Genomic DNA, 23055 nt, shown 5'->3' with positions numbered 1-23055 from the left:
TCTAGTTATTATATTCTAGTTATTATATTCAAGTTATTATATTCTAGTTATTATATTCAAATTATTATATTCTAATTATTATATTCTAGTTATTATATTCTAATTATTATATTCTAGTTATTATATTCTAGTTATTATATTCTAATTATTATATTCTAATTATTATATTCTAATTATTATATTCTAGTTATTATATTCTAGTTATTATATTCTAATTATTATAGTCTAGTTATAATATTCGAATTATTATATTCTAGTTATTATATTCTAATTATTATATTCTAATTATTATATTCTAGTTATTATATTCTAATGATTATATTCTAGTTATTATATTCTAGTTATTATATTCTAATGATTATATTGTAGTTATTATATTCTAGTTATTATATTCTAGTTATTATATTCTAATTATTATATTCTAGTTATCATATTCTAATTATTATATTCTAGTTATTATATTCTAGTTATTATATTCTAATTATTATATTCTAGTTATTATATTCTAATTATTATATTCTAGTTATTATATTCTAATTATTATATTCTAATTATCATATTCTACTTATTATATTCTAATTATTATATTCTACTTATTATATTCTACTTATTATATTCTACTTATTATATTCTAATTATTATATTCTACTTATTTTATTCTAATTATTATATTCTACTTATTATATTCTACTTATTATATTCTACTTATTATATTCTAATTATTATATTCTACTTATTATATTCTAGTTATTATATTCTAGTTATTATATTCTAGTTATTATATTCTAATTATTATATTCTACTTATTATATTCTAGTTATTATATTCTAGTTATTATATTCTAATTATTATATTCTAGTTATTATATTCTAATTATTATATTCTACTTATTATATTCTAATTATTATATTCTACTTATTATATTCTAATTATTATATTCTAATTATTATATTCTAATTATTATATTCTAGTTATTATATTCTAATTATTATATTCTAATTATTATATTCTAGTTATTATATTCTAGTTATTATATTCTAATTATTATATTCTAGTTATTATATTCTAATTATTATATTCTAATTATTATATTCTACTTATTATATTCTAGTTATTATATTCTACTTATTATATTCTACTTATTATATTCTAGTTATTATATTCTAATTATTATATTCTAATTATTATATTCTACTTATTATATTCTACTTATTATATTCTACTTATTATATTCTAGTTATTATATTCTAATTATTATATTCTAATTATTATATTCTAGTTATTATATTCTAATTATTATATTCTAATTATTATATTCTAGTTATTATATTCTACTTATTATATTCTACTTATTATATTCTACTTATTATATTCTAATTATTATATTCTACTTATTATATTCTACTTATTATATTCTAATTATTATATTCTAATTATTATATTCTAGTTATTATATTCTACTTATTATATTCTACTTATTATATTCTACTTATTATATTCTACTTATTATATTCTACTTATTATTTATATTCTAATTATTATATTCTACTTATTATATTCTACTTATTATATTCTACTTATTTTATTCTAATTAATATATTCTAATTATTATATTCTAGTTATTATATTCTACTTATTATATTCTACTTATTATATTCTACTTATTATATTCTAGTTATTATATTCTAATTATTATATTCTAATTATTATATTCTAGTTATTATATTCTAATTATTATATTCTAATTATTATATTCTAGTTATTATATTCTACTTATTATATTCTACTTATTATATTCTAATTATTATATTCTAATTATTATATTCTACTTATTATATTCTACTTATTATATTCTAATTATTATATTCTAATTATTATATTCTAGTTATTATATTCTACTTATTATATTCTACTTATTATATTCTAATTATTATATTCTACTTATTATATTCTACTTATTATATTCTACTTATTATATTCTAATTATTATATTCTAGTTATTATATTCTACTTATTATATTCTACTTATTATATTCTAGTTATTATATTCTAGTTATTATATTCTACTTATTATATTCTAATTATTATATTCTACTTATTATATTCTACTTATTATATTCTACTTATTTTATTCTAATTATTATATTCTAATTATTATATTCTAGTTATTATATTCTACTTATTATATTCTAATTATTATATTCTAATTATTATATTCTACTTATTATATTCTAATTATTATATTCTACTTATTATATTCTAATTATCATATTCTAATTATTATATTCTACTTATTATATTCTAATTATTATATTCTAATTATTATATTCTACTTATTATATTCTAATTATTATATTCTACTTATTATATTCTAATTATTATATTCTAATTATTATATTCTACTTATTATATTCTACTTATTATATTCTAATTATTATATTCTAATTATTATATTCTACTTATTATATTCTAATTATTATATTCTAATTATTATATTCTACTTATTATATTCTACTTATTATATTCTAATTATTATATTCTAATTATTATATTCTAATTATTATATTCTACTTATTATATTCTACTTATTATATTCTAATTATTATATTCTAATTATTATATTCTAATTATTATATTCTACTTATTATATTCTAATTATTATATTCTAATTATTATATTCTACTTATTATATTCTAATTATTCGTTTTCTCCTGCACCGCAACTTCCGGTTTGCACTCGGACTTCCGCTCGGCTCCCGCCCCGCTCCGCCATCATGAAGTCCTGAACAAAAAAACCGGAGAAAGACGAGCAGCGGAACCGGGCCGCACCGTGATGACAGGAGGGGCCGAGACAGGGACCGAACCAGCCGACACCCAGAGCCCAGAACCAGAGCCCGGAGCCCCGCTGCGGTCCCAGTCGGCTGCGCCTGGTCTCACGCTAGCATCCTGCTAACGGTAGCCGAAGCTAAGCCCTGATTCACTGTGGGCGGGTCGGCCTGGCTGCTAGCTCCGCTAGCCTGCTAAGCTACCTGACGCACACACACACACACACACACACACACACACACACACAGCTGGTGCTACAGGCTAACAGGCTAACAGGCTAACAGGCTAGTGGGAGCAGAATGGAGCGGGCCGTGATAAACAGCCGTGGCGGGTGGTGTGGTGCTGCGGAGTAACCCCAGAGAGGAGGAGCGCGGAGCGGACCCGACTTTCCACTCATACCGGCGAGCTAGCTGCCAGCTAGCTGCAGAGGAACCAGGGAACCACGGTAAGACCGGACGGTCACCGGCTCATCAACACGGTCCGAGGCTCATTTGCGTTGGGTGTCAGTCCTGATGGAGGTGGAGGTGGTGGTGGTGGTGGTGGGGAAAGGCGAATCCCAGTTCACCACATCAAACCAGTTCAGTTCAGTGTGGCTCTGAACGGAGGCCTGGTCCGCCAGGGGCTCCGGTGTGGAGAGTCCCCTGAGTGGAGGTTCCAGGTTATCAGCGTTTAGATCAGGGTGGAGCTTTACTGAAACACCCTGCACCGCACACTACTACCCCATCCACAGCAGCTAGACAGGAGCCTTCGTCAGGTTCTGTTCCCTCCGTCCCTCCATCCTCTATCCGTTGAATTACGAATAAAGATTCTTCTTCTCCTCCCCTCCTTTTCCCTATCATCTCTATCCCTCCACCCATCCTTCATCTTCCATCCCTCCATTCTCCAATTTCTCAATTCTCCCATCCATCCATCATCCCTCATTTGTCCTCCCTTCATTCTCCCATCTCTCCTTCATCCTCCCATCACTCCATCATCACTCATCCTTCATCCTCCCATCTATCCTCCATACTCCATCCTTCCTCCCATTCTTCCATCCCTCAATACTCCCATCCCTTCATCCATCCATCCCTCCATTCATCCTCCCTTCCTTCATCCTTTCTTCCATTCCTCCATCCTTCCATCCTCCCATCCCTCTCTCTCCATCCTTCCATCCCTCCAGCAATCCTTCACCCTCCTTCCATCCCTCCACCTGAATCAGAATCGTTTTTTATCATAACCCAGTTCTTTGGGCTATGGTCAATGTGCTCTCTGGAAACAGAATATTTGTACCTGCAGCCATACTATCACTTTGTACAGTGTTTGATCTGAATAGAGCCATGTCATGTATATTCTGTGTAGTATTGTGTATTCGTTTCTGTGTTTTCTTTTTCTACATTGTTAAGCCTCGTTACGCGTATTGTCTGTACAGCAACACACCGATCCCTAGAGACAAATTCCTCCCATGAAAATATTGTAATGAACCTTTTGATTCTGAATTGAGATTGTCCTTCATCTGCATGATGGTCTGTAGGGGGTGCTGCATCACCCCAACAGCTGGATCCTGCTCTCAGGTCCAGACAGGTGCAGGAAGTGGCTCTGTGCAGCAGAACAACAGGATTTAATGGTGGAGTCCACATAAGGAGTGGTCTATGGTGTAATAAATCAGCCTGACGACCACCTTTCCCATTTCTGTCGTTTCTGCTCTTCACCTCCTTTCTTTGTGGAGTTTTTACACTGGCTGTTATGGCTTCACAATTGTATTTCTTCATAAAGTGTGAGGTTACACTAGATCTTAGTTCTTTCTGTAAAATGGTGATTCTCTATGTGGGGTCCTTCCAGGGGGTCCCCAACAAAGTAATCATAGTTTAATTTCACTGTTATTTGATTTAAATGAGGGAACGTCGACTAATGAATGTTTGTTTTCATTAACTAATGAATACTAGTTTCACTCTAATCTCCCTGACGGCAGAGACACAAATCAGATCTAAACAAAACCAAGCTGATCAAATTGTATCCAGAGACTCAATCTGATCATATGGATCAATCTGAGGCTCCTGGATGTGGAGAAGGTTCAGTTCCTCTGTTTAAAACATTTATTGATGTGCCGAGTCCACTACAGCGAGTTCATTGCTCGGGGCGGGTTGAACTATTCCCCTGTTTAGAATCAGAGAGACTGAGAAAAGTAAAGTTCCCTTACCCCACCCCAGGCGCTGGCCATGCCTTCCAGTGTCCGGGCGGGAAGCCTGAAGGACCCCGAGGTGGCGGAGCTCTTCTACAGAGAAGATCCAGAGAAGCTCTTCACCGACCTGAGGGAGATCGGACATGGCAGCTTCGGGGCCGTCTACTTCGTAAGTTATTATGCTTGGATGGTTACGGCCGCTCAGACCGGCGGCAGCAGGTTGGACTCCTTACGAGAGCCGGTTTGTGATGTCGCTCTTTTAAATCAATCGTTCCATTTTGCTTTTGGTTGCTTTGGTCACGTCGGTGTAAAGGTGACTCATTTTTAAACATCAGTTTGAATGGGTTTTTTGCAAGTTTGAGACTTCCTCCACTAACTCAGGCAGAGATTCGTTTAGCGTTGTTTTTGTGCCGTGAGGATAAAAGGTTTATATCCTATTGATTAAAAAGGTTGTTGAGCACATTTAACAGCATGCCATGGTCTGTTACATACCCTACGCAAGACAGCAACCCAAACATTTACGCAGAGCGCATATCTCGCCCTCTTGAGTAGCAAATGTTTGTGTTCAAATTTTGAAGCACTACAAAAACATGTGGTGCGCTTCCTTGAGGTTTCCCATAGAGACACTAAAATACAAACACTACTTCACAAACGACATACCCAAAGAAGTGACCGCTTCCTGGTAAACATGAACTAAAATGGCAGCAGCAGAAGATGAGCCTTTGGTTTAATAAATTTGGGAATACACCCATCTGTACAACACTGTGTCTGCGGCATTCCAACATCCATTGACCATATACAAAATGATATGTTCCTCCTATGTGGCCATTTTTAAATACCCCGCTCATGCTTCCTCCGACCAAATTAGGATGAGAGACCTTGCTGTTCCTACCGATATCAACCTGTGGAAGCTTATTTGCAACAACACCTTTTCTATGACCTGCAACTCCAAAATACACACAGCTCATATCACCTACACAAAATGTTCAAAATGGGTTTTGTGGATGAAGATGTTTGCTCTCGCTGTTCCCTTAAAACCAGAGATGACTACTTTCATGCCTTCTGGCTCCGCCCACCTATCCTCGCATTCTGCACCAACACCACCAAGAAGCTATCAACCCTTCTGGGTCGTAGCGCTCCAGTCTCCTCGTCTGTATGTCTGATCCACCACTTAAACACCACCAACCCATCGTGATCTCCTTAACAAATGCCAAGAAAATAATATTACTCAATGGAAAAAGAGAGATAATCCCACCGCATCCCCATGGTTACATTAATTAATAGAATACATCTCAATGGAAAAACTATTGGCAATATCCAAAAACAATGTTGATTCATTGATTCATTGATGAAATAGGGGCAACTTTTATCACTGACATGACTCCATCATTCAATACTTGAGTCTTCCTAAATCGGGGCAATGTTTTGGTGTCGGGGGTGGGACACTTCACACACACACACACACACACACACACACACACACACACACACCCACCCAGCACCTGCTTTGATGCACCCCAGCACCCTCCTGGTTGCATCCCTCTCTTTTTCTCCCTCATTTGCTGCCATAACTATGACGGGAAGAGGCCACGTGACCAGTTGTAATGAACTTAATTAATTCTGTTTTGTCGATACATGTTGTCGTCTGATGTTTCTATGTGTGTTTTTCCATGTACATGTTGTTTGTTTCTATGTTTATGTTTTTCCATGTACATGTTGTTGTTTGTTTATATGTTTATGTTTTTCCATGTACATGTTGTTGTTTGTTTCTGTTTGTTTTTCGATGTACATGTTGTTTGTTTCTATGTTTATGTTTTTCCATGTACATGTTGTTGTTTGTTTCTCTGTTTATTTGTCTCACCCGTGGTGATCCTCCTTCTTGGAGTAGTGAGGAGTTGTTTATTGACCCAAACATGGTAAAATAGTTCACCAAAGAGGGGGATTGGTGGCGGTTTCTGTCAAAAAATACAATAAAATAAAATTTAGGATCAGCCGTCTATGACTCAGAGCCCAAAACATGCGTATGGTATGTAATCAGAGAGCTGCGTATTGTGGCTTGTGTGGAATCTTTATCTCAGCACCTGGCTGCAGGGGGATCAGCTGGCCTAGCTCCTGTGAAATGAGGGGAATCACCCTCTCAGAAGCCGAGTTGTTGGCGACATGGTGTGATCTGTGAAGCTGCTGTGGTCCAGGGTGTAATTCTCCTTTCGTCCACCAGGCTCATGACATCCGCACCAACGAGGTGGTGGCCATCAAGAAGATGTCCTACAGCGGGAAGCAGTCCAACGAGGTAGGACCACCGTCTCCTTCTGTCCTCAGGTTCCAGACGCTCTGCTGCGGTTTCTCACCCCCTGTTCAACCCCCCCCGCCCCCCCCTCTGCTGGACAGAAATGGCAGGACATCATCAAGGAGGTGAAGTTCCTGCAGAAACTCCGTCACCCCAACACGGTGGAATACCACGGCTGCTACCTGAGGGAGCACACTGCCTGGGTAGGAGTGTGCACGTGTGTGTTTTTATAGTGCAGTTCCAGGATTCCCAGGCGTCCTGGAAAACCTGGAATGTCATTTAATTTTCAGTCATGGAATATGATAAAATTGCCCAAAATGTCCTGGAAAAAATCATCAGAAATACTTTTTGTGCAACAATTTACATTTTAGAATTTATATTTGTTTAAAGTTCATCTAATACCATGTTTATTAATTTAATTTATAAATGTAAATAATTGTTAAATATTTTAAGTGATTACTCAACTGATTTATTCATAAAATATTTGCATGCAGCTGGTGATGGAGTACTGCCTGGGCTCGGCCTCAGACCTCCTGGAAGGTAAGAGCAGTTATTATATTTATTTTATTATATTTATTTATTATTGTCATTGTATTGATTGTGTATCTGTAGGCCTGCTGCTGCATTAGATGTCATTAAGTATAAAGAGTCGTAAGTATGAATTCATGAGGTCTTCATTTCAACAAACATTTTACTCCATTTACTCAGTTGTTTACATATATTTTTACTTCGATTTTCTTACTATTTTGTCTTTTTCATAATGCTTGTCTGCTCCAAGTGTAAGAATTTAATATTCGACATATTATGCTTCTGATCATTTGACCGTCTTAAATTTAAAATGTCTTCAGAGTATACAGTGTAACTGCTTCCTGCTTCCTATAAAGAAATAATGATGTCGGCTGTATTGAAATGTTATTGTCAGAGTTATGTATAATTGTTACATATAAAAATGCACAACACGCATTCTAGGATAAAGATAATAATAATAACAATGTAATGACATCACTGTGAAGGTGTTAAAATATTAACAAAGTCATTAAATATTTATAATAAAAATATTCCAGGTTATTATAATAAACTCGTGCTGTTTCCTCAGTCCATAAGAAGCCGCTACAGGAAGTGGAGATCGCTGCCATTACCCATGGTGCATTGCAGGGGCTGGTCTACCTGCACTCCCACAACATGATACACAGGTACACATTGTTATTACTAGGGATGTGCAGAGAGCCCAGTATTTATATCTGTATTTGTTGAGGCAGCAAAATTATTTGTATTTATACACTTCTAATTTAGGATATAAAAGTGTTAATATAAGTGTTCTTCAATAAAGTATTCTAATTATGAACGCTAAAATGTAATATTGGTTTATATATTGGTTAATATTGGTTTCACCGTGCTGCCCCTCTCTCTACGTCTCCTCTCCCCCTCTCTTACCCCCTCTCTCCTCTCTCCCCCTCCTCCCCCTCAGGGATGTGAAGGCAGGGAACATCCTTCTGACTGAACCTGGTCAGGTCAAACTGGGAGACTTTGGCTCCGCCTCCATCATGGCTCCGGCCAATTCCTTCGTGGGAACACCGTACTGGTAAGCACCCTGATCTACATATTGATTATTTTGATGTGTAGTATTGATTTGTTAGTTCAATATGGACATATAGACTTATGAGGTGATATGTTCATATAGATTAACTAGTTTCATATGTCCATATATATTAATTATATATGTACGTCTAGATGTATTAGTGATATATGTGCATATAGATGTATTAGTTATATATGTACATATGGATTGATGAGCTTTATAAGTACATATTGACAGTTTAATATGTAAATACATAGATGTTGATTGTCATGGTGGTTTGGCCCCTGGTGCAGGATGGCCCCAGAGGTGATCCTGGCCATGGATGAGGGTCAGTACGATGGGAAGGTGGACGTGTGGTCGCTGGGCATCACCTGCATCGAGCTCGGTAAGACGGGGGAGGAATCAGGCTATTGATCTGTGATGATGACATCATGTTGAACTTCCCGTCTCCTTCTCCAGCGGAGAGGAAGCCTCCCCTCTTCAACATGAACGCTATGAGTGCGTTGTACCACATCGCTCAGAACGAGAGTCCAGTCCTGCAGTCCAATCACTGGTGAGACACTTCCTGTAAGACGGCTCCTACTTCCTGTAAGCCGGCTGCTACTTCCTGTTATCTGACTGGTACTTCCTGTAAGGACTGCTACTTCTGGTCAGCCAGCCGCTACTTCCTGTTATCTGACTGGTTCTTCCTGTTAGGGCCGCTACTTCTGGCTAGCTAGCTGCTACTTCCTGTTATGTGGCGCTGCTCTAGCTAAGTTTCTCTGCGGTCGCTACATGAAGTTTTCTTTGTTCCTGTCCCTTCCTGCTTCAGGTCGGACTACTTCCGTAACTTTGTGGAGTCGTGTTTGCAGAAGATCGCGCAGGACAGACCAACCTCTGACGTCCTGCTGAAGGTACGAGCTGGAGCCACACGACAGGCTTGACCTTGAGTGACGGCCACAGGGAGCGCGGGCCTCACTGAAAAGCCTCAGCTTCATGGAGAGAATCTGCTCAAATGACCTGTGTAGGATTCACTTGGTAACCTTTGACCTCTCCCCCCCAGCATCACTTCCTGTGCAGAGAGCGTCCTGTTACCGCGGTGATGGACCTGATTGCCAGGACCAAGGATGCGGTGCGTGAGCTGGACAACCTGCAGTACCGCAAGATGAAGAAGATCCTGTTCCATGAGGCCCACAACGGGCCCACGCCAGAGGGGGGTGAGGAAGAGGAGGTGAGGAAGAGAAGGAGGGGGGGGGGGGATTGGGATGTCAGCAACATGATGCTGTTGGATCCAAGAAGAACCAGCTTGTCCTGCTCGGAGGTTTCTGCCAAGGAGGTTCTCCAGGTCAAACCAAAAGGTTTCGTCAACCATGAGGAAGTGGGCCCGGCCCGGGGCCCGGCGTCCTGCCTTTCTGTTGGTTATCTAGGGGTCACATCATCTCCACTTCCCTCGATGGCAGCGGTGGAATGCAGAGAAAGCTGGGTGACATAGAAAGGACATTGTGAAGGAGTTGAGCTGCCTTCACACTGAGGGCGGGGCTGGTGGGCGTGGCGGGCGTGGTGGTGCAAGTCATTTAGTTATAAAAATATATCACATGTAACGTGTCGGGAAAATGTCAGATCTCAGCTGGACTTCGGCCACTTTCACTGAATGAAAGAAAGCTGAAAGCTTCCCCCCTCCCACCAGGACGTGGAGCAGTACATGCTCCGCACCGGCACCGTCAACAGCATGGAGAGCTCCCACTCACTGCCCTCCATGTCCATCAGCGCCAGCTCCCAGAGCAGCTCCGTCAACAGCCTGGCCGACGGCTCCGACGACAGCGGGGAGATGGCCATGATGCAGGAGGGGGAGCACACCGTCACCTCCAACAGCTCCGTGCTGCACAAGGCCCTGGTGGGGGAGCTACACCTACACCACACTGCACTACACCGCCCACATCTAGAAAACAGCCTTTTTTCCTGCCTGCTCTAGAACTGTGTTCCGTTTGTTCATCTTTGAGTTGATGCAGGGTGCCAGCCATCTTGTTTGGTCTGGTTGCTCCAGTAAAAAGCTCAATTTAACCTTTTGTCAGTCTTGGCCACAAACAGCTATTTTACTAGAAGCAGAAGGTTCCATCACATTATTATGGTCTGTCCTGCAGAACCACGACAACATCTACGACGACCCCTACCAGCCGGAAGTGGAGGTGCAGCGCGACGTCCCCCCGGCAGGGGGCGGCGGAGGGGAGCGCGGCGGAGGGGAGCGCGGCGGAGGGGAGCGCGGCGGAGGCCGGCGGCGGAGGGGCAGGGACCACTTTGCCACCATCCGGACCGCCAGCCTGGTGACCCGGCAGATCCAGGAGCATGAGCAAGGCTCCGCCCTGCGGGAGCAGATGTCAGGGTGAGACTGCGGATAACGGGACTGGTCGATGACCTGTGCGGGTGCGGGAAGTCTGACCTCTGACCTTTGACCCCTGCAGGTACAAGCGCATGCGGCGACAGCACCAGAAGCAGCTGATGGCTCTGGAGAACAAGTTGAAGGCTGAGATGGACGAGCACCAACTGAGGCTGGACAAGGAGCTGGAGAACCAGAGGAACTCATTCTCTGGAGAAGGAGACAAGCTGAGCAGGAAGCAGCAGGCGGTGCTGGACAAGGAGGTGCTACCGCAGTACTGTGTACTCTACTGTGTTCTCTACTGTGTACTGTAATCTGGTGACGTCTCTCAGGTTCTCATTCAAACTGCTGTAGCCATGCAGACCTCCAGTAGTACCAGGATGTTGTTGCTGCTTTCTGAATGTTGCTCTGTCTCCAGATGAAGGCCACGCTGGCGGAGGAGAAGAAGTTCCAGCAGCACATGCTGGCCCAGCAGAAGAAGGAGCTGACCACTTTACTGGAGTCCCAGAAACGCCAGTACCGCCAGCGCAAGGAGCAGCTCAAAGAGGTGAGCTGCTGCCGGAGCCGGCGTCGGCCTCGAAGATCAAACAAACCTTCTTTTTAAATGGTTCAAATTCAGCAACCCTTTGGTCAGTCTTGGCAACCTACAGCCGATGGCAACTTGGCAACCACTTCCCCAAGTACTGACCGGTGGTGACAACATGATGACCTCCTACGTCCCTCCCCTCAGGAGCTGAACGAGAACCAGTCCACCCCCAAGAGGGAGAAGCAGGAGTGGCTGGTGCAGCAGAAGGAGTGCCTGCAGCAGATGCAGGCGGAGGAGGAGGCGGGGCTCCTGAGGAGGCAGCGCCAGTGCTACGAGCTGCAGAGCCGCCAGTACAAGAGGAAGATGCTGCTGGCCCGCCACAACCTGGAGCAGGACCTCCTCCGAGAGGTACCTTCTTAGACCAGGACCTCCTCCCACCACGAGATCTTAGACCAGGACCTCCTCCCGCTATTAGATCTTAGACCCGAACCTCCTTCCCCCACTAGATCTTAGACCAGGACCTCCTCCCACCACGAGATCTTAGACCAGGACCTCCTCCCACTACGAGATCTTAGACCAGGACCTTCTCCCCGCACTGGATCTTAGACCAGGACCTTCTCCCACCATGAGATCTTAGACCAGGACCTTCTCCCACCATGAGATCTTAGACCAGGACCTCCTCTTTCTGTCAACATTCGGTAATTAAAGCTTCAGTTTTGTGGAAGGTCTTCACTAACCCTTCATCTTTGAAGGACCTGAACAAGAAGCAGACCCTGAAGGACCTGGAGTGCGCCATGCTCCTGCGGCACCATGAGTCCACCCAGGAGCTGGAGTTCCGGCAGCTGGGCCTGGTCCAGCACACCCGGGCCGAGCTGATCCGCACGCAGCACCAGACGGAGCTCACCAACCAGATGGAGTACAACAAGCGGCGCGAGCAGGAGCTGCGGCAGAAGCACGCTGTGGAGGTCCGCCAGCAGCCCAAGAGCCTAAAAGTGAGTCACGGGCACCCTGTGGACCCCCAGGAGCTGAGCCAAAGGAACCAGGGGCCAGGGAGGGACCATGAGCCAGGGAGGGACCATGAGCCAGGGAGGGACCATGAGCCAGGGAGGGACCATGAGCCAGGGAGGGACCATGAGCCAGGGAGGGACCATGAGCCAGGGAGGGACCATGAGCCAGGGAGGGACCATGAGCCAGGGAGGGACCATGAGCCAGGGAGGGAGCAGGGGCCAGGCAGGGAGCAGGGACTAGAGAGGGACCAGGGGCCAGAGAGGGACAAGAGGCCAGAGAGGGACCAGGGGGACCAGGGGCCTGGAGGTGCAGAGGGAGAGGTGGTGGATGAGAGCTGGAGGGAGGAGCAGAGGGGGAGTGATTACTATGAGGAGGAGGAGGAGGAGGAGGAGGAGAGGGGGGTAGAGGAGGAGCGCAGGCTGGTGGAGGGGGGGCGGGGAGAGGAGGAAGGGCGGGGCATTGCGGACGGCTGCTCCTCAGAGCTCTTCACCTCCGAGAGGAGGAGGCGGAGGAGGAAGAGGGAGGAGGAGGAGGAGGAGGTGGAGGTGTGGGACTTCTACATCCCAGATGATGACCTGGACCCGCCCCTTCCCCCCTCACCCCCTTCCTCTTCTTCCTCCTCCTCTTCTTCCTCCTCCTCCTCCCTCTTTTCTCACTCCATCTGTCTCCTTCTCTCCCTCTCCGCCTCCTCCCACCCCTCCCTCCTCACCCTCCTCTTCCTCTCAGTCTTCCTCCTCTCCCTGCGGCGTTCTCCCCCGCTGCCTCCCCCCTCCTCCCTCCTCCTCTCCTTGGAGCTGCTCCTCCTCTTCCTCTTCTTCTCCTTCCTGCTCCTGCGCTCCCTCCTCTCCCTCTCTCTCTCCTCCTTCCTGGGGGTGAGTGTGTGGGGGTGTGGCCTCCTTTCCCTCTCTCTCGCGCTCTCCCTCCGCCTCTACTACGTCCCTCTCTCTCTCCTGTCGGCCTCGCTGCTCAGCTCGCCCTTCCTCTTCCTCTCCCTCTTCCTCCTCCTCCTGCTCCTCCTCTTCCTCCTGCCTCCCCCGCATCGCCTCACCCGCCTGGCCATGCGCTTCCTCTTCCGCTTGCCCCGCCCCCTCTTCGCGCTGTGCCAGTCGCTGCTGGGGGGCGTGGCCGAGCGGAACCTGTACCAGATGTTCCCGAAGGCGGGGCGGAACTGGGGGGTCCGGGGGTCCCGCATCCCGGTCCCGGCGCGGAGCCTCCCCCCGGGGGGCGTGGCGCGCGGCGGGAGGCGCCCCCCGCTGGCCGGGGCGTGGCTGTGGGCGCGGCGCTTCCTGCGGCGGCCGCTGGGCGTGCTGGCGGACCAGGCCAACGCGCTGGTCCTGCGGGGGGCGGCCCGGGTCCTGGGAGGGCTCCCCCCCGCCGCCCTGCGGGCCCTCAGGGGCCTCGGCCTCCTGCTGGAGGAGAGGCCCAGCCGCCTCCCCCGGCTCCTCCCCCGGGAGGAGAGGGAGCGCCGGCAGAGGGAGAGGACGAGCAGGGAGAGGGAGAGACGGGGGAGGCTGCAGAGGGCGAGGGCCAGGTGGGAGGGAGGGAGGTGGGAGGCGGGGCTGAGGAGAACCTCCTCAGGGAGGTTGGAGAGGAGGCTCCTGCGGCCCTGGAGGTAGAGGAGGAGGCCCCGCCCCTCCTTACCCACAATACAACACCACCTTCACAACCAGGGTGTGAATTTCCCACAATGCAAAGCGGTTGTTTCATCACTTTGTGTTTTTTCATGTTCATTTGAAATGAACGATCAGCGTGACTGATGGGATGGAGCCTGATTGATGGGATGGAGCGTGATTGATGGGATGGAGCGTGATTGATGGGATGGAGCGTGATTGATGGGATGGAGCGTGATTGATGGGATGGAGCGTGATTGATGGGATGGAGCGTGATTGATGGGATGGAGCGTGGTTGGTGGGGTGGAGCGTGGTTGGTGGGGTGGAGCGTGACTGATGGGATGGAGCGTGGTTGGTGGGGTGGAGCGTGACTGATGGGATGGAGCGTGGTTGGTGGGGTGGAGCGTGGTTGAGCGTGTTGCTTTTTGTAAAAGTTGTTAGTGTGCCTGGTTCTTACCTCTAAGAGCTGCTTATGCTCCTCATGACGAGCGTCTTGTGCAATGTGTTTATTTTATTGAAGCTTTGAGTCTGAAGGACGTCGCTTTGTGTCACCACAAGCTGAACACTAGGGGGCGCTCTGCACCGTGCAATACCACCTTCAGCTTCCTGTTGAAATGTTCTATTTACTGTGTAAACGTGATCCGTGATAGTGGAGTATTCCAGTAAATATTAATAATCAGTTTGATGTGTCGATATGAAGCTGAATGTCAACGTTTCAAAGTCTCTTGTTTGTCAGAAGGTGAAAAGTTGAGGCGTTAAAAAGTGACTTTATGCGAAGAACCAAAGAGGCCTGAGAGCAAAGCATTGTGGGAAAATATGTTAAAACCTGAAACCACCAGTTGAGGTCAATGTGATTTTCCTGTTTGAGTATTTAATGCAGTATTTCTACACATAGTACTGTGTTGTATTTGGCAGCCATTTTGTTTTTCATTTCATCCTCGTTTTGGCCTTTTGTTGTCATTTTGATTTTATTGTTTTTTATATCCACAAAAATAAATATTTTTGTGTTAAATCATAGTCTTGTTTGTTTTTTATGATGATTTCCCACCCGCCCCCGCCATCTTTCTTTCTTCTGTTAAAGTTTCATTCCACTATAGTGTGATGTCACTTCCTGTCGTGCATGTCATCACTTCCTGGTTCCAGGGTTAAAATTTGTTATAGAGTGTGTGTGTGTGTGTGTGTGTGTGTGTGTGTGTGTGTGTGTGTGTGTGTGTGTGTGTGTGTGTGTGTGTGTGTGTGTGTGTGTGTGTGTGTGTGTGTGTGTGTGTGTGTACATATATATATATGTATGGTGTGTGTACACTGTAGATATATCATTATTTTTACACCAGATAAGTAGTTTAGGATTCTATTCAAAGGTTATTTCTCTTATAAACAAACACTGAACAATAATCCCCTGTGACGTGTAAGTATATATATGTGTATGTATGTGTGTATATATATATATGTGTATGTATGTGTATATATATGTATGTATGTATGTATGTATGTGTGTATATATATATATATATATATATATATATATATATATATATATATATATATATATATATATATGTGTATGTATGTATATATATATGTGTATGTATATGTGTGTGTGTGTGTGTGTGTGTGTGTGTATATATATATATATATATACAATTTTCTTTTATGTATTTTTTATTTTTCTTCCATCACGAGTCCAATCAACATTGACCTTTCATTGCAGAATCGATGCATTTTAAAGCTGATTTTTGAATTTGCGTTGGAGGATCAGATGCAGACTCTTAGACGTAGAGACTCAGACTCCTTCCTACAGGGGATCTTCTAGATCCTCCTGGCTGGCAGCATCAGGGTCTGTCCTCTCTGTCCAGTCCAAAGAGCTGCAGATCAAGCGGCAGTTCCAGGACACCTGCAAGATCCAGACCCGCCAGTACAAGGCCTTGAGGAACCACCTCCTGGAGAGCACTCCCAAGGCCGACCACAAGGCGGTGCTCAAGAGGCTGAAGGACGAGCAGACCCGCAAGCTGGCCATCCTGGCCGAGCAGTACGACCACTCCATCAACGACATGCTGTCCACCCAGGCTGTGAGTCTGTCTGTCTGTCTGTCTGTCTGTCTGTCTGTCTGTGGATCTGTTGACATTTATTAAAGCTGCTGAAGTGATTTTAGATCAAGTGTCTGAATCACAAATGATCTGTCCTCCCCCCTGACCCCTTCCAACTTTCCTCCTCCCTAACCTTCCTACCCGCCCTCCCCCTCCACCCATGCAGCTCCGCCTGGATGAGACCCAGGAGGCGGAGTACCAAGTTCTGAGGATGCAGCTGCAGCAGGAGCTGGAGCTGCTCAACGCTTATCAGAGCAAGATCAAGATCCACAGCGACACCCAGCACGAGAGGGAGGCCAAGGACCTGGAGCAGCGGGTGTCGCTGCGCCGCGCGCTGCTGGAGCAGAGGGTGGGCTGCTACTGCTCTACTACTAGTCTGCTACCGCTCTACCACTGCTCTACTGCTGCTCTACTACCTGTCTGCTACTGCTCTACTGCTAGTCTGCTACCGCTCTACCACTGCTCTACTGCTGCTCTACTACTTGTCTGCTACTGCTCTACTGCTAGTCTGCTACCGCTCTACCACTGCTCTACTACTTGTCTGCTACTGCTATACTACTGCTATACTAGTCTACACCTGCGCGACTACTAGTCTACTCCTGCTCTTCTAGTCTACTACTGCTCTGCTACCGCTCTACCACTGCTCTACTACTGCTCTTCTAGTCTACTACTGCTCTTCTACTTGTCTGCTACCGCTATACCACTGCTCTGCTACTGCTATACTAGTCTACTACTGCTCTACTACTGCTCTACTACTAGTCTACTGCTGCTCTACTAGTCTACTACTGCTCTACTAGTTTACTAATGCTCTACTACTCGTCTACTACTGCTATCCTACTGCTATACTTCTGCTCTACTACTGCTATACTAGTCTACTACTATTATACTAATGATCTACTACTGTTCTACTACTGCTCTGCTACTGCTCTACTAGTCTACTACTACTATACTACTGCTCTACTACTAGTCTACTACTGCAGTACTGCTGCTCTAGTCTACTACTGCTCTACTAGTCTATGACTATACTACTGCTCTACTACTGTACTAGTCTACTAATGCTCTACTGCTTGTCTACTAATGCTCTACTACTTGTCTACTACTGCTATACCACTGCTCTACTACTGCTATACTAGTCTACTACTATTATACTACTGCTATACTACTGCTCTACTAGTCTACTACTACTACTACTACTACTACTATACTGCTCTAATAGCCTACTGCTATACTTCTGCTCTACTGGGCTACTACTGCTCTGCTACTGCTCTACTAGTCTACTACTACTATACTACTGCTCTACTACTAGTCTACTACTGCAGTACTGCTGCTCTAGTCTACTACTGCCATACTACTGCTCTACTAGTGTACTAGTCTACTAATGCTCTACTACTTGTCTACTACTGCTATCCTACTGCTATAATTCTGCTCTACTACTGCTATACTAGTCTACTACTATTATACTGCTGCTCTACTAGTCTACTACTACTACTACTACTACTATACTACGGCTCTAATAGCCTACTGCTATACTTCTGCTCTACTGGGCTACTACTGCTCTGCTACTGCTCTACTGCTCTACTACTGCTATACTACTGCTCTACTAGTGTACTAGTCTACTAATGCTCTACTACTTGTCTACTACTGCTATCCTACTGCTATAATTCTGCTCTACTACTGCTCTACTAGTCTACTACTACTATACTACTGCTCTAATAGCCTACTGCTATACTTCTGCTCTACTTGGCTACTACTGCTCTACTACTGCTCTTCTACTCCTATACTAGTATACTACTGTTATACTACTGCTCTACTCGTCACCTACTGCTCTACTACTGCTCTACTACTGCTATACTAGTCTACTACTATTATACTACTGCTCTACTAGTGTACTTCTACTACTGCTATACTACTGCTCTAATAGCCTACTACTGCTATACTTCTGCTATACTAGTCTACCACTGACATACTACTGCTCTACTATCTACTACTGCTCTACTACTAGTCTACTACTGCAGTACTGCTGCTCTAGTCTACTACTCATCTACTACTGCTCTACTATGACTATACTACTGCTATACTACTAGTCTACAACTGCTATACTACTCTACTACTAGTCTACAACGCTACTTCTGTTATACCACTCCACTTCTACTACTATATTACTACCAGTCTACAACAATACTACAACTGTACTACTTCACAACTACTCTGGTCCTGCTATACTACTACTCTACTACTACTATACTATTTGTCTACTACTAGTCTGATACTATTCTACAACTAGTCTGCTCCCACTCTACCACTACTCTACTACCGCTCTACTCCCACTCTACCACGACTCTAACACCACTCTACCACTCCTCTACTACCACTCTACTCCCACTCTAGTCCCACTCTACCACTACCCTACTCCCACTCTACCACTACTCTACTCCCACTCCTCCCACTCTACTCCCACTCTACCACCACCTTACAACAACTCTCCTGCCATTCTGCCACCACCCTCCTCCCCCTTCCCTCGACCCAAAGCTCCCAGTGTAACCCTGCTCCTCCCTGCAGGTGGAGGAGGAGATGCTCTCCCTGCAGACGGAGCGGTCGGAGCGGATCCGCTCTCTGCTGGAGCGGCAGGCGGCCGAGATTGAGGCGTTCGACTCTGAGAGCCTCCGTCAGGGTGTGGGCGGGTTGGCGCTGGGCGGCCTGCAGGGGGAGCCATACGCCAAGCAGGGCTACGTCAGCGGGGCCCCGGGTCCCGCCTCGCGCTCCACCGGGCACTGGAGCCACGTCCCCCATCCCCACCCCCACCCCCACCCTCACGCCGGCCCCCCGCACCCCCACCGGCGGGCGGCGGAACGGCGGTCGGAGGCGGGCCACGCTCTGGGCCTGGCGCTGCACCACGCCTCCCGGGCCTCCTCCTCCTCCTCCTCCTCCTCCTCCTCCTCCTCCGCCCAGCAGCGCCCCCACCTGGCGCAGCATCACCAGAGCACACCCCAGCTGTACCGCGAGAGGGAGCGCGAGAGGGAGCGCGAGAGGGAGAGGGGGGAGAGGGAGTGGGGCCACGCCCACCCCCACCCTTTCTCCCACCACCTCCCCTCCCGCTCCTCCTCGCAGTCCCTGGCCGTGCTGCCCCCGCCTCCCCCCACGCCCCCCTCCGGCCCCGCCCACTCCTCCTCGCAGGGCGTGTACGGCGTGCGGGGGGCGGGGCTTCTGGCTCTGAGGAACAGCCCCCAGCCCCTCCGCAGGACAGCCTCTGGAGGGGGCGGGGCCGGGGGCGGGGCCGACGGGGTCCTGAGCAGGAGCACCTCCGTCACCTCCCACATCTCCAACGGCTCCCACCTGTCCTACTCCTAGGGGGGGGGGGGGGTCTTTCGTGTCCCTCTATGATGTTCTGAACAGGATGGAGAGAGTGACGGAGGAGCAGCCTCCTCACTTCCTGTCCTTTAACCACATTCTATCGTTTTCCTTGTTCCTCGTTGTTTTGTTGAAGCAGAATGTTTGTAAACAGGAAGTGGGCGTCAGTGCATGAGTTGCTGTAAATATAAATATTATTAGAATCACGTGGTTTTATATCGTAACAAAGATCAAAATGTACTTTTGATAAACTCCATCGACCTGGAGCCGTGCGGTCGTGTGTGTGGAGCTGCGTGGTTCGCTGCTGCCGCCGCCACCTTGAAGAAACAACAAACACGATGGAGTTGAAAGAAACGAGCTACGCCCGTCCTGCACCCGCAGCACCAGCAGGACCCTCAGAGCCCAGAGCCGCATGCTTCAGCTCCTGGTGGTCGGAGGGCGGCGCTGCGGGAGGAAGGAGGGAGCTCCGCCCAACAGACGCTCAGAGGAGTGGAGGATGGAGCAGGGGGGGTGGTTTAAAGATAAAAATAAACGGATAAATAAATTGATATTAAAACTACGCCCTTGTGTTGTCTTCTTACTGTGGGCAGCTGCAGGGGTGGAGGGGCCGGCCTTTGGGTGGAGCTGCTTCATGGTGTCATGGTTTATAAATCCACATGACTAGGAGGCCGTCGTGGTCCAAGCTGAGGCTCTACGACCCCTACAGGGTCGCCCCTCGACCTGCACCACCCGGACCCTGGTGTTGGGTGGGGTCGGAGTCGGTGGGGCGCAACGTGGGGTTCTGGGGCCTCGTGTTGCCCCCTCATGATAAGCCGGAGGGTCCAGGGAAGTGGCTCCACCCGAGGAGCAGCAGACGTGCGGGCTGAAGGTCTTAACCGGAGTCAGGACCTCCACCTGCACCATCTCAGGTCAGCGTTGCTTCTGAGCCTCCATGTCGGGATGCTGCGTTCTGGGCGTTTCATTGAAACCTTGACAATCATTGCCAGGATTCTGTTCTGATTCATGTTTGATTTCTTTAAACACAATAAAAAAAAACCAGCGTTTCACTACAGGGGCCTGACGTCATGGGGGGGGGGGGGGCTGTGACGTCATAGTGTGCTACTTTGTTTTGCTAGCCGTCGTTAGCTGTGAGCATCTCGGGGTTTTAGCGTCAGGTTCTGAACAACCTTTCCCCAGATGAAGGAAAGGGGAACGTGTGTATTTATTACTACACACTGCGCAGGAAAACCGACGTTTCTCCGTTGAATTGAACGACACGATCGGAGTTTGAATCACTTCCGGTCTAGACGGAAGTGCAATGCGGTCTGTGACGTCATTCTGCAGTAGGATTTAGTGTCGGAGGACAAAATTAAAAATAAGGCGGGATGAAGATCAATTCATAATAAATTCATTATTTGATAATAAAGTCATAATAATGCCGCATGTGGCCATGAGTCCATATTCAGCGTCCAAGGTCGTGGTTGTAAATAAAAACTCATGGATACGAGCCAGTCCGGAGTTAATAAGAAGACAACACAGAATTGTCCTTTACATTTAAATGTCAGTTTGATCATTATCTTTATTATCATCTTTATTTCTGTCCCGTGCGCTTTTTCCCTTTTGCTCTTATTCAAAAAACACATATTGTATATGTAAATATTTTTAAATAATGACATCGCAGTAATATCTTAGTTAAAAAGCTTTTTTATATATTTACATTTATGAATGTTTAAAACACATAAAAATAATGTCATAACAAACAAAATCAATGAAACACATTTGATTCACGTGGCATGAGTTACAATAAAAAAAGAAACATATAATGTTTATAAACATATAAACATTATCAAAGATAAAAAGACACAAAAGACCAATAATGTGGGCAACAGCAAAATCAATTTTATAATAGTTCACTGTAATAACATGTGTTTTTATTGTAAAAATATAATAGTTTTTCATTATAGAACATGTAAAAGTGTGAATTTGTTGTAATAATGTCATGCTGTATTTATTGTAATAACGTGATGTGTATTTATTATTATAATGTCATGCTGTATTTATTGTAACAACGTGATGTTGTATTTATTGTTTTAATGTCATGCTGTATTTATTGTAACAACGTGATGTTGTATTTATTGTTTTAATGTCATGCTGTATTTATTGTAATAACGTGATGTGTATTTATTATTATAATGTCATGCTGTATTTATTGTAACAACGTGATGTTGTATTTATTGTTTTAATGTCATGCTGTATTTATTGTAACAACGTGATGTTGTATTTATTGTTTTAATGTCATGCTGTATTTATTGTAATAACGAGATGTTGTATTTATTCTTTTAATGTGATGCTGTATTTATTGTAACAACGTGATGTTGTATTTATTCGTTTAATGTCATGCTGTATTTATTGTAACAACGTGATGTTGTACTTATTGTTTTAATGTCATGCTGTATTTATTGTTTTAATGTCATGCTGTATTTATTGTAATAAGGTGATGTTGTATTTATTATTATAATGTCATGCTGTATTTAATGTAATAACGTGATGTTGTATTTATTATTTTAACGTGATGCTGTATTTATTATTTTAATGTGATGCTGTATTTATTATTTTAATGTCATGTTGTATTTATTATTTTAATGTGATGCTGTATTTATTGTAATAACGTCATGTTGTATTTATTATTTTAATGTCATGCTGTATTTATTATTTTAACGTCATGTTGTATTTATTATTCTAATGTGATGCTGTATTTATTGTAATAACGTCATGTTGTATTTAGTCTTTTAATGTCATGTTGTATTTATTATTTTAATGTCATGCTGTATCTATTATTTTAATGTCATGCTGTATTTATTGTGACAACGTGATGCTGTATTTATTATTTTAATGTCATGCTGTATTTTTTCTTTTAATGTCATGCTGTATTTATTATTTTAATGTCATGCTGTATTTATTGTAATAACGTCACGTTGTATTTATTATTTTAATGTGATGCTGTATTTATTGTAATAACGTCACGTTGTATTTATTATTTTAATGTGATGCTGTATTTATTGTAATAACGTCATGTTGTATTTATTGTTTTAATGTGATGCTGTATTTATTGTAATAACGTCATGTTGTATTTATTATTTTACTGTGATGCTGTATTTATTGTAACAACGTGATGCTGTATTTATTATTTTAACGTCATGTTGTATTTATTCTTTTAATGTCATGCTGTATTTATTGTAATAACGTGATGTTGTATTTAATATTTTAATGTGATGCTGTATTTATTGTAACAACGTCA

General features: G+C 44.0%; 2 protein-coding genes across 2 annotated transcripts; both read left to right on the top strand.

Moving 5' to 3' along the window:
- Positions 1-2811: 2811 nt before the first annotated feature.
- On the top strand, positions 2812-19778 carry taok2b (TAO kinase 2b; the record flags this gene model as incomplete). Its single annotated transcript, XM_080020819.1, has 20 exons — positions 2812-3270; positions 5012-5152; positions 7202-7273; positions 7372-7473; positions 7765-7810; positions 8367-8463; positions 8739-8852; positions 9143-9234; positions 9309-9402; positions 9661-9742; positions 9892-10059; positions 10516-10722; positions 10970-11208; positions 11288-11465; positions 11621-11749; positions 11933-12136; positions 12481-12720; positions 16200-16412; positions 16597-16779; positions 18990-19778. The coding sequence occupies exons 2-20, from the start codon at positions 5021-5023 to the stop codon at positions 19776-19778; spliced, it is 3381 nt and encodes a 1126-aa protein (XP_079876945.1). The 5' UTR covers positions 2812-3270; positions 5012-5020.
- On the top strand, positions 12788-14572 carry LOC307246066 (uncharacterized protein; the record flags this gene model as incomplete). The annotated part of the gene is made up of 2 exons (XM_080021861.1): positions 12788-12953; positions 13304-14572. 2 exons carry the CDS (start codon positions 12788-12790, stop codon positions 14350-14352), a joined length of 1215 nt encoding a protein of 404 aa, XP_079877987.1. The 3' UTR covers positions 14353-14572.
- Positions 19779-23055: the final 3277 nt, after the last annotated feature.

Source organism: Zeus faber (assembly GCF_960531495.2).
Source record: "Zeus faber genome assembly, chromosome: 20".
In the NCBI taxonomy this organism is placed as follows: Eukaryota; Metazoa; Chordata; class Actinopteri; order Zeiformes; family Zeidae; genus Zeus; species Zeus faber.
Note: the sequence above shows the minus strand (reverse complement) of the source record. Positions and strands in the feature narration are given on the sequence as shown.